The sequence below is a fragment of the Petromyzon marinus genome, chromosome 80, assembly GCF_048934315.1.
Source record: "Petromyzon marinus isolate PM22_M1 ecotype Great Lakes invasive population chromosome 80, UKy_Petmar_22M1.pri1.0, whole genome shotgun sequence".
Taxonomy (NCBI): domain Eukaryota; kingdom Metazoa; phylum Chordata; class Hyperoartia; order Petromyzontiformes; family Petromyzontidae; genus Petromyzon; species Petromyzon marinus.
Window position 1 is genome coordinate 7177843 of NC_133746.1, and position 14428 is coordinate 7192270.

Below are 14428 nucleotides of genomic sequence, written 5' to 3' on the forward strand. Positions count from 1 at the left end.
ATGCATCCTTGTAAAAAGGTTTCAGTTTTGTTGCTAGAAAAAAGGGGAAAACCCCTATTATTATATTTTGGTACTGGCAAAGGAGGTCTAATGATGTATTTGCATATTGCTTTTGAGATCTGACAAGATCAAGAGCATTCTGTATTTATGTATGTTTAACCTTTCTCGCACCGTACGTGGCCGACTGTGCAAATCGGAAGTGCGGGGGAAGGACAACAAACTTAATAGAAACAGCATTTCCAAATAAATGAGTTTGTAAATCTATATGATTTAAGAGTGCATAGCTCCAGTTGCTATCTAATATTGGAAGGAAGAGCGTTCTTAAAGTGCGCGATGTGGTGACCGTCTTTGTTCGAAGGCTATCCAAAAGTTGAATCATAGTGGTGTGTCGTGTTTTGCATAGTGTATCGTGTAGTGTATAGGGTAGTGTATATAGCATCTGAAAGCGCGCGATGCAGTGGCCGTCTTTATTCGATCGATATCCAAAAGCCGCTGCTGCTGCTGCGAATATGACCGGAGTTTTGCGTGATGATGGTTTATAATCCTTTACGAGATCAGTGAGGTACTGTGGTTCGTTTATGGCAAGCACTTTGTGTGTGTACCATGACTCACCAACATTCATTTAAGGTTGGGTCGGTATGCAGTCAATATTGCCTCAGGGAGATGCTGTTTAAAGTACTTGTCCCACCCTATCTGACATTTATATAAATTTTTGACAGCGTCATGCATGTAAGCTACATATCAAAATGCTGGACATTGCACACCAGATGTTTTCATCGATAAAGGGACGGTAACGATCTTGGGTATGGAAGTAAACACAACACAAACGGGCGCACACACCACAGAGAAAAACAGCACAAATTTGATTTTTTTTAAAGTACAGAGGGTAAATACAAACCAGCGAGACCACCAAAGTTAAACAACACGAACGAACATACAGAGTACCGTAGTAAACATTGCACGAACTAAGTGGGGGCTACGTGCAAATCCAGATGGCTCATCGGACAGCTCCAAACTCAATTTTAGAATCAGAAAATCTATTTATACTGGAGGAATCCGATGAGCTATAAAGCTCTTTTTCACAGATGTCCAGTATTGGCACGGGGTAAGAACCTTACAACAACAAACAATACAAAAACACGATAGGAGTGCAATGTACAAGCAAGATAAACAAATCACCCAAACACATACAAATAAAACTAAACCATCCCCAGCCTAACAGACAAAGCCCACTGAGATATTAACTTGTTTTTTGGAATCCGACCTGGTCACAAATGAAAGCTCAACAGAATGGCTTATAATTTGGACATTTACAGCAGAAAAATCATATAAATAGTCTAAACGTGCGTTTATAAATGTGGAGGAAAAAACCGGAGAACCCGTAGAAAAAAATCCATACGGGGAGAACATGCAAACTCCAAATATACAGCAGGTGTCAGGGTCGGGATCGAACCCCCGCACTCCTGCATACCAGGCGAGGTAGATAACATCTCCTAGCCCACTGTAGTGATGATGAGAGAGACGCAAACTCAAAATATACAGCAAGTGTCAGGGTCGGGATCGGGATCGAACCCCCGCGTTACTGCATTGGGGCCGTCCATAAATGACGTCACGTACCTGGGAGAGGGGGGGGGTCAGACATTTGTGACGATGTGTGACGAGGGGGGGGGGGGGGGTTGAGAAATGTGCCGTCACATAAAAATGCGCAACTTTAAATAAATATAGACACCACGTTCAACTTAATTAAATATACTTTTTAATAAATGTTTTCTCCTACAACATCAGAGCGCAGCGCTACATTAAATACGCACTACAATGACAATAGTTTAAATCGATTTGAAGCATGTTTTTTTTTGGGGGGGGGGGAGGGCAGAGCTTTGTGACGTCATATTTGAGGGGGGGTCTGACTTTTTGTGACGCCGTGTGACGAAGGGGGGGGGGTCAAAAATCGTCCAAAATCGCGTGACGTCATTTATGGACGGCGCCATACCAGGCGAGGAAGATACCATCACACCACCGTGGCGCCCCTTAACTAAATTTGAGCTATATTCTTGGTTCTTTCGGTAAAGTCACGTGACTTTACCGAAAGAACCAAAAATAGGAATCCCTGCAGTCACGAAAGCTTTAAAACGAAATTTTTATTTGAGATGAGTAGCCCAGCACCGGGGCTGTGTAGGCGAGTGGGTGGCCTCTTGTATAACTTCATCTCAGCTGTATCCGACATCACGCGGGACCCTAAGGGGGAAATTCAGTGTGAAACACGAAGTAACCACTTTACCAGTCGATAAAAGGGGTGTATAAGCAGATAATAAAACCCCCAAACGTTTTATTCAGGCCTCATTCGGAAAGGGTTGCACATTTTAAACACCGCAGAAGATTGTGCCGGATTTCGTGTGCGCCACGAATATGGCACCAGGGTGACCCTTTGACCCAACAAGGCCCAACGAGTTGGATTTGGACAAAGGGAGTGCAAAAATATTTAGCAAATTCCCCGATGCGGTAAAGAACATTCGTGCCAACAATGCCCGGCCGTGGCAGCTGTCTCATGCGGCGGGGGAAATGGAATTCACCGTGAGAGTCTGCAGTCGTGAGGCAGAGTAGCTTTATTCGTTTGTGTTGGTCAACAGATTTGACGGCGAAGGAGGTGACAGTTTTCATGATCCAACCCATAAAAAAACTAACTAGGAATCACGATGATGATTTCATTTATGAAGCAGCAAGTAAGAATAGCTAGTCAAGTTGTGCAAGTTATGACTGCTGGCGAGATTTACGTCATTGGTGTACACAACCACTCCCTTAGCTGGTCCCCATACATATAGCTCAGCTGACGTTCTTGTCGACACAGAATGTGTAGTATGGCCCATTTTAGAGCAGCATTGAACCTATTCTTATTTTTTTCTGTCTATTGTCAAGGTAAGAATGTGTGTTCCTTACTACGAGTGACGCGGAGTGAGAATATAATATTTCAAAATATACCGTTTAATATGTCCGCGATTAAGTAGGACAAAAGCATGTCACCTTGTACGTACGGGTGTTTAACTTCTTTCGCACCGTACGCAGCCAAACCGTGCTAATCGGCGGTGAAATAATAAACCCACTTTATTTGATCTATATTTCAATGTGTATTTTGGTACTTACATGTTATCTTACTGTTACTGTTTCATATTTTGTAAATGTTTTCTTTTTATTTTCGAAGCATTTGATGATTAAATCTATGCTTGTTTTGCTTTTGGCACCACATGTCTATTCATGTTATAAGATTGTTAAAGGTCACCCTTAGTATAACGAAATAAAACTGTGTTTTTATATTTTAGTTGGTTCTTTGCTTCTAATAAAATAAATTAGTCAGAAATGTACGTATTGTCCATTCACAGTTTAAATATGCATCTACAATCTTTGCAATTGTATGATTAACAGACGTGTACAGTCATGTGCATGTCCAGTCCTTTGTGAATCCATTGTTGGACGAGGACTATTCCCACGCTGTGCGTGTTGGGGATTATTTTGACCATACTTCATGCTGGTCAGTGTGCGCTGGCAGAGATGGGGAGCAGAGATGTGGGGAGCATAGAAATACAATACTGGCGTACCTGGATTTTCGTTTGTGTTTGCATTATTTAAAACCTGAATATAAAATTAAAATTGTACCGTACAGGCATACCTCGCCAAACGCGGGGGTTTTGTTCCTGGACAATTCTACGTTCGACAAATAATAGCCCTTGTGGAAAATATAGTGTTGTGTAACCTGGGTCCAAAATGATCGCCCTCTCCTTTCTAGATTTAAAGCTTTCGTGACTGCTAGGATCCATACTCTTTGGTTCTATTGGGTAAAGTCACGTAGGTGAAAATAAAATAACAAAAAAAATCACGACGTTTCGGCCACAACACAAGCGCACTCCAGCGCTGTCCTCCAGACAGTCTCGTCCCTTCACCTGATGAAGGCCGCTTGTGTTGTGGCCGAAACGTCGTGATTAGATTTTTTTTGTTATTTTATTTTCACCTACGTGACTTCGCCCTCTCCTTGTTTGTTTAATTAATTATATAAGATGTCTACCCTTGTTACCGTACTAAAGGATGCCAAGTCGCTCTCCATGTCTCGTGTCTGTGTGTACAACCTTTATCTCTCAATTTCACATCAACACAAGGGACCCCGCGTCTCCATTGCTCATCCTGCACCACGGTACTCATGCCAAGCGCTGGGAGAATAATAACTAGACGGAAAATTAGAAACAATTACTATAAACCAGAAACTATGGTGCGCTGTAACAGGATATCATGAATGTGCGACGTAATATAAGGAATACTGGAAATGGAATCGACCAATTTTGTATTATCCAAAAGCTGGATTAAACGGGAATTAACTAATTTTTAACGATCCAAAGATACATTTCGATTTAAAGCTTTCGTGACTGCAGGGATTCATCCTTTTGGTTCTTTCGGTAAAGTCACGTAGAATGGAAATAAAATAATAAAAATAAAACATAAGATATTTTATTGTATTATGTTTTATTTTTAGTATTTTAAAATATTTTCTTATGTATTATTTTTATTATTTTATTTCCATTCCACGTGACTTTACCGAAAGAACCAAGAAGAACCAAAGATAGGTCACTGTTCGGTTACTGCTGGAACACAGAAACATGTATTTGAAATGTCATGGCTTGAACCATGCTCGATTACTGCTCGAACACATCAACACAAGTATTCAAAGTGTCATAGATCGATTACTGCTCAATTACTGCTCGAACAAATTGACACGTATTCAAAATATTATAACCTTGATTTGAAGCTTTCGTGACTGCAGGAATCCATACTCTTTGGTTCTTTCGGTAAAGTCACGTGGGTAGAAAAAATATTAAATCACGACGTTTCGATCGCAACACAAGCAACCGTCATCAGGTGAGAAAAAACTGCTGCAACAAGAGGTGATATAAAAAGTAGGAGGAAAGCTGCTGATGCAGGCTGCTTCTAAAGGGTAGAAATGGGCATAGCCCAAGAGTCATAAACGGCTGCTGCGCGTGAGACAAGGGGGAGATCGGCGGCTAGCAAACAGAAGGCTATCAAATGTCAGCTAATCCGAGGGGGAGGGAGGGGAGGGGCTGCCATAACGGGCGAGCAGGTGGGGATGCAAATTCACATAGGGATCGGCAGCAGGAGGAGAGAGAGAGGGGGTGGGGCAGAGCTAAGAAGTGTCTGCGTGTGAATGTGACTCAGGGAGTCGAGAAAAGTTGCAAATATAGGTGGGCAGGAAGGGGACATCACAGCCAGTTATGACCTAAACTGGTTAATAACGTCCTTCCAATGATTGCTCAGTCTGTACCCCTCTTCTCGGTTGAAATTGTGTCTGTGTTTATATATCTGGATGGGTTCATGGAAAAATGGTATATCACCTCTTGTTGCAACAGTTCTTTTCTCACCTGATGACGGTTGTTTGTGTTGCGATCGAAACGTCGTGATTTATTATTTTTCTACCTACGTGACTTTACCGAAAGAACCAAAGAGTACAAAATATTCCAGTTTAACACGTACACTTTCGCGACCAATATCATCCATAATAGAGGTTTTTTTGGGTTAGATCGCGTAAATATATTAACGTGTCGTTAAATCCCACCACCACCCGACACAGCCAACTAGTAAGGGTTGTCACGTAAACAGAACATGCCAATTCGTCACTAGTACAGCATTCCGGTGTGTTTGAGAGCCAAACCACAACATTTAAAATCTGAGTACGACATCTTGCCAGTAATTACAACTAGCTTCATCAGGTGACAGCCAGATTTGTGGAGAAGTCCACCTGTTTCGTTCTTTATATAGAGGCGTAGAGGTAGTGACCACACTTTTGCGCTCGTGCACAAAGTTGGGGGGGGGGGGAGGATTAATGAGTCAACGTACATTATGCATGCTCATTATGTGATCCATTTTATCTTGTGCTTTCAGTCCATTGTGTGTATTAAAATAGCTGTACCAACGGTAATCCCTATTGAAGTATGGTGGCCTGTATATGCATGCATTTAAACAATGTATTATCTGATGATTCTGCTCTCACACGGAGAAACATGTATTTAAAGTATAGTCGCTTGATCCATGCTTCTTCTTCTTTCGTATGGCATTGTGAAAAGCAACAGTTTTCATTTATCTTAATGATCGTCATAAATGAATGCAAAGGTTCCTCATCCAGTCCACTGATGTGGTTGATGCAGTGTGGATTTCAGTGATACCACCAGAATTTTCATGGATGGAGCATTCATCAGTGATGTGCATGATGGTTTGGACTTCTCCACAGTTGCAGTTGCTCAAACACATACAGTGAGGGAAAAAAGTATATGATCCCCTGCTGATTTTGTACGTTTGTCTACTGACAAAGAAATGATCAATCTATAATTTTAATGGTAGGTAAATTTGAACAGTGAGAGACAGAATAACAACAACAAAATCCAGAAAAACGCATGTCAAAAATGTTATGAATTGATTTGCATTTTAATGAGGGAAATAAGTATTTGACCCCTCTGCAAAACATGACTTAGTACTTGGTGCAAAACCCTTGGCAATCACAGAGGTCAGACGTTTCTTGTAGTTGGCCACCAGGTTTGCACACATCTCAGGAGGGATTTTGTCCCACTCCTCTTTGCAGATCTTCTCCAAGTCATTAAGGTTTCGAGGCTGACGTTTGGCAACTCGAACCTTCAGCTCCCTCTACAAATTTTCTATGGGATTAAGGTCTGGAGACTGGCTAGGCCACTCCAGGACCTTAATGTGCTTCTTCTTGAGCCACTCCTTTGTTGCCTTGGCCGTGTGTTTTGGGTCATTGTCATGCCATTTGCGAATAATCGCATCAACTGTTGTCACCTTCTCACCAAGCTGCTTGACAATGGTCTTGTAGAGCAGCATTGAACTTATTATTATTTTTTTCTGTCTATTGTCAAGGTAAGAATGTGTGTTTCTTACTACGATTGACGCGGAGTGAGAATATAATATTTCAAAATATACCTTTTAATATGTCCGCGAATAAGTAGGAAAAAAGCATGTCACCTTGTACGTACGGGTGTTTAACTTCTTTCGCACCGTACGCAGCCAAACCGTGCTAATCAGCGGTGAAATAATAAACCCACTTTATTTGATCTATATTTCAATGTGTATTTTGGTACTTACATGTTATCTTACTGTTACTGTTTCATATTTTGTAAATGTTTTCTTTTTATTTTCGAAGCATTTGATGATTAAATCTATGCTTGTTTTGCTTTTGGCACCACATGTCTATTCATGTTATAAGATTGTTAAAGGTCACCCGTAGTATAACGAAATAAAACTGTGTTTTTATATTTTAGTTGGTTCTTTGCTTCTAATAAAATAAATTAGTCAGAAATGTACGTATTGTCCATTCACAGTTTAAATATGCATCTACAATCTTTGCAATTGTATGATTAACAGACGTGTACAGTCATGTGCATGTCCCGCCCTTTGTGAATCCATTGTTGCTGCTTGGCATTGTAGCTGCTTGGCAATGGTCTTGTAGCCCATTCCAGCCTTGTGTAGGTCTACAATCGTGTCTCTGACATCCTTGGAGAGCTCTTTGGTCTTGGCCATGGTGGAGAGCTTGGAATCTGATTGATTGATTGCTTCTGTGGACAGGTGTCTTTTATACAGATAACAAGCTGAGATTAGGAGCACTCCCTTTAGGAGTGTGCTCCTAATCTCAGCTCTTTACCTGTATAAAAGACACATAGGAGCCAGAAATCTTTCTGATTGAGAGGGGGTCAAATACTTATTTCCCTCATTAAAATGTAAATCAATTTATAACATTTTGACATGCGTTTTTTCTGGATTTTTTGTTGTTATTCTGTATCTCACTGTTCAAATAAACCTACCACTAAAATCATAGACTGATCATTTCTTCGTCAGTGGGCAAACGTACAAAATCAGCAGGGGATCAAATGCTTTTTTCCCTCACTGTAGACGCACACATGTAATCAAAATGGCATAACTCGATTACTTCTCGATCACTGCTCGAACACATAGACACAAGTAATGAAAATGTCATAGCTCGATTACTGCTGAAACACACAGACGCAAATATTAAAAATGCCATAGGTCAATTTTTGCATTTGGTGCTGACAAATTGGCAGGAATTTTCTACATACAGGAAATATATCTTAACATTCGCACTCATGCCATTGAAGCAAAACACTCGTAATTTTACGTATATATAACTTACATATAAAAAAGATGAATGTTTTCATGACCAAACTTGATTTTGAACCTTGGGTAGCTTGCTATTCTTAAACACAAATTACAGAGTGTGGCAGAGGCAATTGGAATGGCACAGCTATTTAGGGGTGTGCCCACGCCTAAGCAATTCGTTGCACAGCACACATATAAAATGCTAGTGATTTGTCCTAACAACTAAGAGTCACAGTACATTACGTATGTCGGGTACTATGCAAACGAAATATTTCCAAGGCACGTCGTCTCAGTTGCATTCAATGCAGTATTAGCACGTTATTTGTAGGCTCGTCAAGCCCTCATATAGTACCCACACTTTACCATCAACTTTGAAATGAACTCGGGTCCTGCCAAGTCTCTAAAAATGGTTGATCCCGTCTCGTTATATGTTTATTTAGTGCCCTATCGCCTTGACATCATAACAATGGAAAGTGTTGGAATAGACAGTGTTATAAACTTTATGCTCTACAATTTCCGGGATTCATCAATTTTTAGTGACCATATGCGTAGGTCGCATCATGCACAAACTAAAGGTGACCTGTGAGCTTATTTAACTCATGTTTGAAGTTCGAGCATTGAAAGTCTGTAACAGTCCATGATCATAGCTATTACATTATGAAAGCAATTCATCGTGTCTGGCATCCAGTACAAATTTCCAAGCTATCATCCATTTGGCATATATTCTAATCTGCATTCTTTAATTTCTAGATTTCTAACTGATAGATATATATGGGTAGTCGATGTTAGCAAATCTGATACTGGAACCATGAACTCTGGCATTCTGTAAGGATCGGGTTGTAATTACCGGCAAAATGTCATAATCGAATTGTAAATCTTGTGGGTTTACTCGCCAACATACAACCGGCGTGCTGAACTCGTAACTAATTGGCACGTTTTGTTTACGTGACAAACTTTACAAATTAGCATTGTCGGGTGGAGGCGAGTTTCAGGACATATTTATATTTACATGATTGAACAAAAATATATATTATGGATAATATTGGTCATAAAAGCCTATGTGTTAAAAAGCATCTGTTTTGTCTACATTATTTATTCTCTTAATGAATTATTTACTTCCATAAGAATATAATCCATCCTCTTTTCAAAGTTACGGCAAACTTCAAGCATTTCTACTTAGCGAATGCTTTTACAAGCGTAGTGACATTGAATGAGTCACTGTAGCGTGTGCCGCTGGGGTAGCAGCCCGTTCTACCAGTTGGACCTGTGTGCAAGGCACGGTGCCTTCTGGGGGATCCAGAAGGGTGAGGGGCCAAGGGCAGAACCTGGCCACGCTGGGCTGGATAAAAGGCGAGCTCCGACTCACAGTCGGGGCTGCTGAGATCTGGAATGGAACTCGTCGTACCGTCGTCGTCGTGATCTTCTCCCTCTTCAAGGTGTGGGTCTGGCAACATGTTGGCTATCCCGACCCGGTATATAGTTATCCCCTAAGGCTGTGAAGGCCGGAATAAAAGACAGAGAGTACCTATTACTAGTCTGTGACTGTCATACAGTTAGAGCGCCAGATATGCAAGACAAATAAATACATCACACAGAGACCCAGAGACTCACCACACAGAAACTCATAGACTCATCACACATAGATCCATAGACTCACTACACAGAGACAGTATAGCTTTGATGTTATTTGTTGCTGGCCATTTGACGTTTTGGCCCCGTTCTCAGCAACTTTGTAAGACGATGGCTCTCGTACGCGTTCAACTTAATTGCCTGCAACTGTTTTGTACAAATCTGAGCATGTAGTTCTGCAACAGGTATGTAGTAATTTGAAATGGCAAACATGTTTGAACACGCCTTCTAAAGCACAGCCCTGCAAATTTTCTGGTTAGCTCCACGTTCAGATTTAGCCAGACCGTGGTGGTGCACCTCCGATTGTCACCTTTCGCTGTGTATGGCAAGAAAGAAGTTCAACACACATACATATATGGACGCCTGTGAACCAACACTATGGAGGCACGGGTTAGCGGATCGCACAAATGTTTTGAAACTCTCTTCACGTGCGTCTCGAGGTTGCCACACCTTGGATTGCCAGGAGTGAGCAGTACAAATCATTTGTGGACTCCACGTGGTTCCCTCTATGAGATTGTTTCCCCCTCGCATGTGTGGTGTTTTTCCAGGTGCTCTGGTTTCCTCCCACATTTAAATACTAATTAATTGGCTGATAAAACCTTAACATATATATATAGAGGACCTCAGAGGTCGGGCAATTGTTAGGTGCTAGCTCACCACGTCAGAATGAGAATCTTTATTTACACTGCAGGAGGAATCCGATTAACTATAAAGCTATTTTTATCACAGATGTCCAGTTAGGGGGCACGGGGGTCGGCAAGTTACAACAACAAACACAATACTCACAAACACGATAGGAGTGAGAAATTAAATAGTAAGTCGCGCATCTGAGTCGTCCTTTCTCTTCGAGAGGGAGCGAATAGTGTGCACTGATAGCTAAAATCATGATTTTTACGTTTGCTTCTGTGGACAGGTGTCTTTTATACAGGTAACAAGCTGAGATTAGGAGCACTCCCTTTTAGAGTGTGCTCCTAATCTCAGTCGTTACCTGGGAGCCAGAAATCTTACCTGGGAGCCAGAAATCTTTCTGATTGAGAGGGGGCCAAATACTTATTTCCCTCGTTAAAATGCAAATCAATTTATAACATTTTTGACATGCGTTTTTCTGGATTTAGTTGTTGTTATTCTGTCTGTCACTGTTCAAATAAACCTACCATTAAAAATATAGACTGATCATTTCTTTGTCAGTGGGCAAACGTACTAAATCAGCAGGGGATCGAATACTTTTTTCCCTCACTGTAGGCTTTTGCTGTCAATATTATCCATAATATTACGGCAGTTATTACGGCAGTAATCACGTGTGCAGTCCTCAAATACGTCGCTCCAAATCGGCGTGCAAATCGCTTGAAAGTAGAAATTTGCTTTTAACCGTAAAACGACTGGTCGCACAACTGCTCATAACAGGTTGCGTAAATACATATTTGAAGTCACGTGTAAACAGGTTTGCACAACTGATCGCTCAAGCAGCCTTAATATTCAAGGGGATTTACGCTCCACCCCGGAGAGGAACGGTTCCATATTCTTTGGGTCTTTCGGTAAAAACAAGTAAATAGGTTCAAAGAAAATAACAAATAAAACAAAAAACTACGACGTTTCGACCACAACACAAGCGACAATGACGATCGCTTGTCTTCTTTGGTTCTTTCGGTAAAGTCACGTAAAATGAGAATAAAATAATAAATTAATCAAATAAAATAACACAATAAAATTCTCATGACGTTTCGGCCACAACACAAGTGGCCTTCTTCAGGTGAAAGGAACAGACCTGTCGGGACGACAGAGCTTTAATAATAAAACATGCTACGAATCTTAACAACGTTCATTGAAGCTCTGTCGTCCCGACAGGTCTGTTCCTTTCACCTGAAGAAGGCCACTTGTGTTGTGGCCGAAACGTCGTGAGAATTTTATTGTGTTATTTTATTTTATTAATTTATTATTTTATTCTCATTCTACGTGACTTTACCGAAAGAACCAAAGAAGATGAATCGTTGCAGTCACAAAAGCTTTAAATCGAAATTTTACGATTGCTTGTGTTTGTTTGTTATTTTATTTGAACCTATCTACGTGACTTAAAAAAAAAGACACGGAATATTAATTTCTGCAGTCACGAAAGCTTTAAGTAATGGAATGGTTCTGTTTTGCAATTTTTTTAGGTGACCGATTTAAGTTATATTTTAAAATAGCTTCCTGTTCCAGCCAAAAAAAGAAAACCCCTTTGGATATTCTCATGAGAGCAAGCCTTTTCTTACTCAAACAAACACCTCTTGATAATGTTGGACAGAAAAGCCAAGAGGCGAATAGACTCAAATAAATTGAGTTTTTTCGTGGAGACAGAACAGGAGTTGTGCAAATGTGTGTTGCTTTGACCGATAGATTTCCACAGCAACTCATAACGGGTTTGTGCATACCGATGTTTCAGGTGCATATTTAACGACTGGAGAAAATGTTATTACTATCCCGAGAATGCGGTAGTTATTAAAATTCAGTAAGAATGGTATCAGTTATGTATTTGAACCTCATGGCGGGACCTCGGGGTCCCATAAACCCCCGGCTCTCGCATAAACTGCGTTGCGACGTCATTTTGTCTATATTCTTGTTTCTTTCGGTAAAGTCACGTAGAAGGGAAACAATAAAATAATAAAAATATAAAACAATAAAATTCTCACGACGTTTCGACTGCAACACAAGCAATCATCATCAGGTGTGAAAACCACTACAAGAAATTTTGAAAAAGTGGCAGTTATTTTTAACGTTAGCACCACAGAGAGCAATTTGACAGTTTGTTCAGATGGACGAGTCCATCTATGTTAGGAAAAGAGGAGGGGGGAGACGAAAAATAATGGGTGCGGTCTGAAAGCCACCTTAAGCGTGATCAATCAATTAAGACCCAAAATGGTTTATCAAATCCTTCCAATGATTGCTAAGCCAGAATCCATCTTCTCGGTTGAAATTATCTCTGTGTTTTTATATGTGGATAGCCTCATGAACGAATCTCTCATGGTAGCCAGATGGCTTGCAAAGAACCTCTGTCTTGGAGAAGTCATAGATGGACTCGTCCATCTGAACAAACTGTCAAATCTGTCTATGTGGTGCTAACGTTAAAAATAACCGCCATTTTTTTCAAAATTTCTTGTTGTGGTTTTCACACCTGATGATGATTGCTTGTGTTGCAGTCGAAACGTCGTGAGAATTTTATTGTTTTTATTTCATTTTATTATTTCCCTTCTAGTTGACTTTACCGAAAGAAACAAGAATATGAATCACTGCAGTCACGAAAGCTTTAAGTCATTTTGTCTGTTGAAGGCGAACGATATGGCAATCTATTCCTCTCGACGAGCTATACACGATGCGCTAATAAAAGTTTCAAAGTTTTGTTTCTTCTGCGCATTTGTCCTCGCTGCGCTTCGACGACATGACAACATAATGATCTGCGCCAGGTGGGTCGCGGCGTTTATCTGCGCGGTGGGACTTGGTCACCAAAAATTAATTAATTACGATTTTGACTTCCGTTTATTTGGGACCCCAGGGTCCCGCCATCAGGTTCATTTGTTGCTGTTGTCGTCTACGTCTGTTCTGATAGATGGCGTGCTATCTGCGCCGCTCAGCTACTCTGTGCCACAAGGGCAGGCGCTCGGAGGCACCCCGCTCCGTGACGATGGCTACTCCGGTGGGGAGAGCGACGGAGGAGGGATGCTGTCCGGGGGTCGTGGACAACTACTGGATGGAGTCGTCGGGCACAGCGACTGGCAGGAGAATGCAGGGCTAGAATGGGTTGGCTGGAATGGCTCCCAGGCAGTGTCCATTACGTTCCAGTTTGAAGGTAATAAGGTTGTGTAATGGTTGGCACGTTACGTGGAAATTACCATGTCATGGGATCGTATGATCTGTAATAATACGTTGTCACGCCAACAAACACGATGTGTATCGCTTCGGCACACCAGTATGTTGAGAGACATTTTCAACTCTCAACAATTCTGATCTTGAGCACACTGCTGTGGTGCAGCTATTTCAAAAAAGGCATGTTCTCATGGCAACGATATTCACGACGCTGTAGCACATGGAAGGAGCGTTTGTGCGGTGTAACATTGGCATTGTGCTCATGCGATATGACCCAAAATCAATAATAAAAAAAAACATTGGTCACGAAAGTCAAAATGTTAAATAGACTTTACTTGCGCTGCCAAAATCAGGATCTGAGGTATGTAATAATGGGACTATATTAATGCAAATTCATTCATTCATTTATTATAATTTTAGGCATGATATCATCATAGCATTTGCACTCAATTATTTTAATAAAAGTGCACTTTTTCTATTACATTACACTACTACTTTACTGTCGGGGGAACGATTGCCAACCGTTGGGGAAGGAGGACGAGGGATTTACTAAGGGAAAAAAAAGGATGAGCGAACCTTCCAGAAAGGGGGCTCGAGGGATATTAAAGGGGATAGCACGAGGGGAAGAGACGCTTGGAGAGAAGCCATCAAGAACCGAAGCCCGGGCCTAGGCATAGTGTTGGTGTCCACAATAAATGTTCTTAGTAAAGCAAGAACATGTGTCGGCGTCACCACATATCTATCTCACGTGCGCCACTCAGAGCTCCATCTCACCGGTGCTGTT

The 14428-nt window shown here is 41.1% G+C and overlaps 1 protein-coding gene across 1 annotated transcript in view; it reads left to right on the top strand.

Moving 5' to 3' along the window:
• Positions 1-2636: 2636 nt before the first annotated feature.
• Positions 2637-14428, top strand: part of LOC116958620 (uncharacterized) — a 183578-nt gene continuing 171786 nt past the window's right edge. Inside the window, exons 1-2 of the mRNA XM_076057213.1 lie at positions 2637-2913; positions 13388-13627. Coding sequence (XP_075913328.1) covers positions 2847-2913; positions 13388-13627 — 307 coding nt within the window. The 5' untranslated portion in view covers positions 2637-2846. The remainder of the gene's footprint in view (positions 2914-13387; positions 13628-14428) is intronic.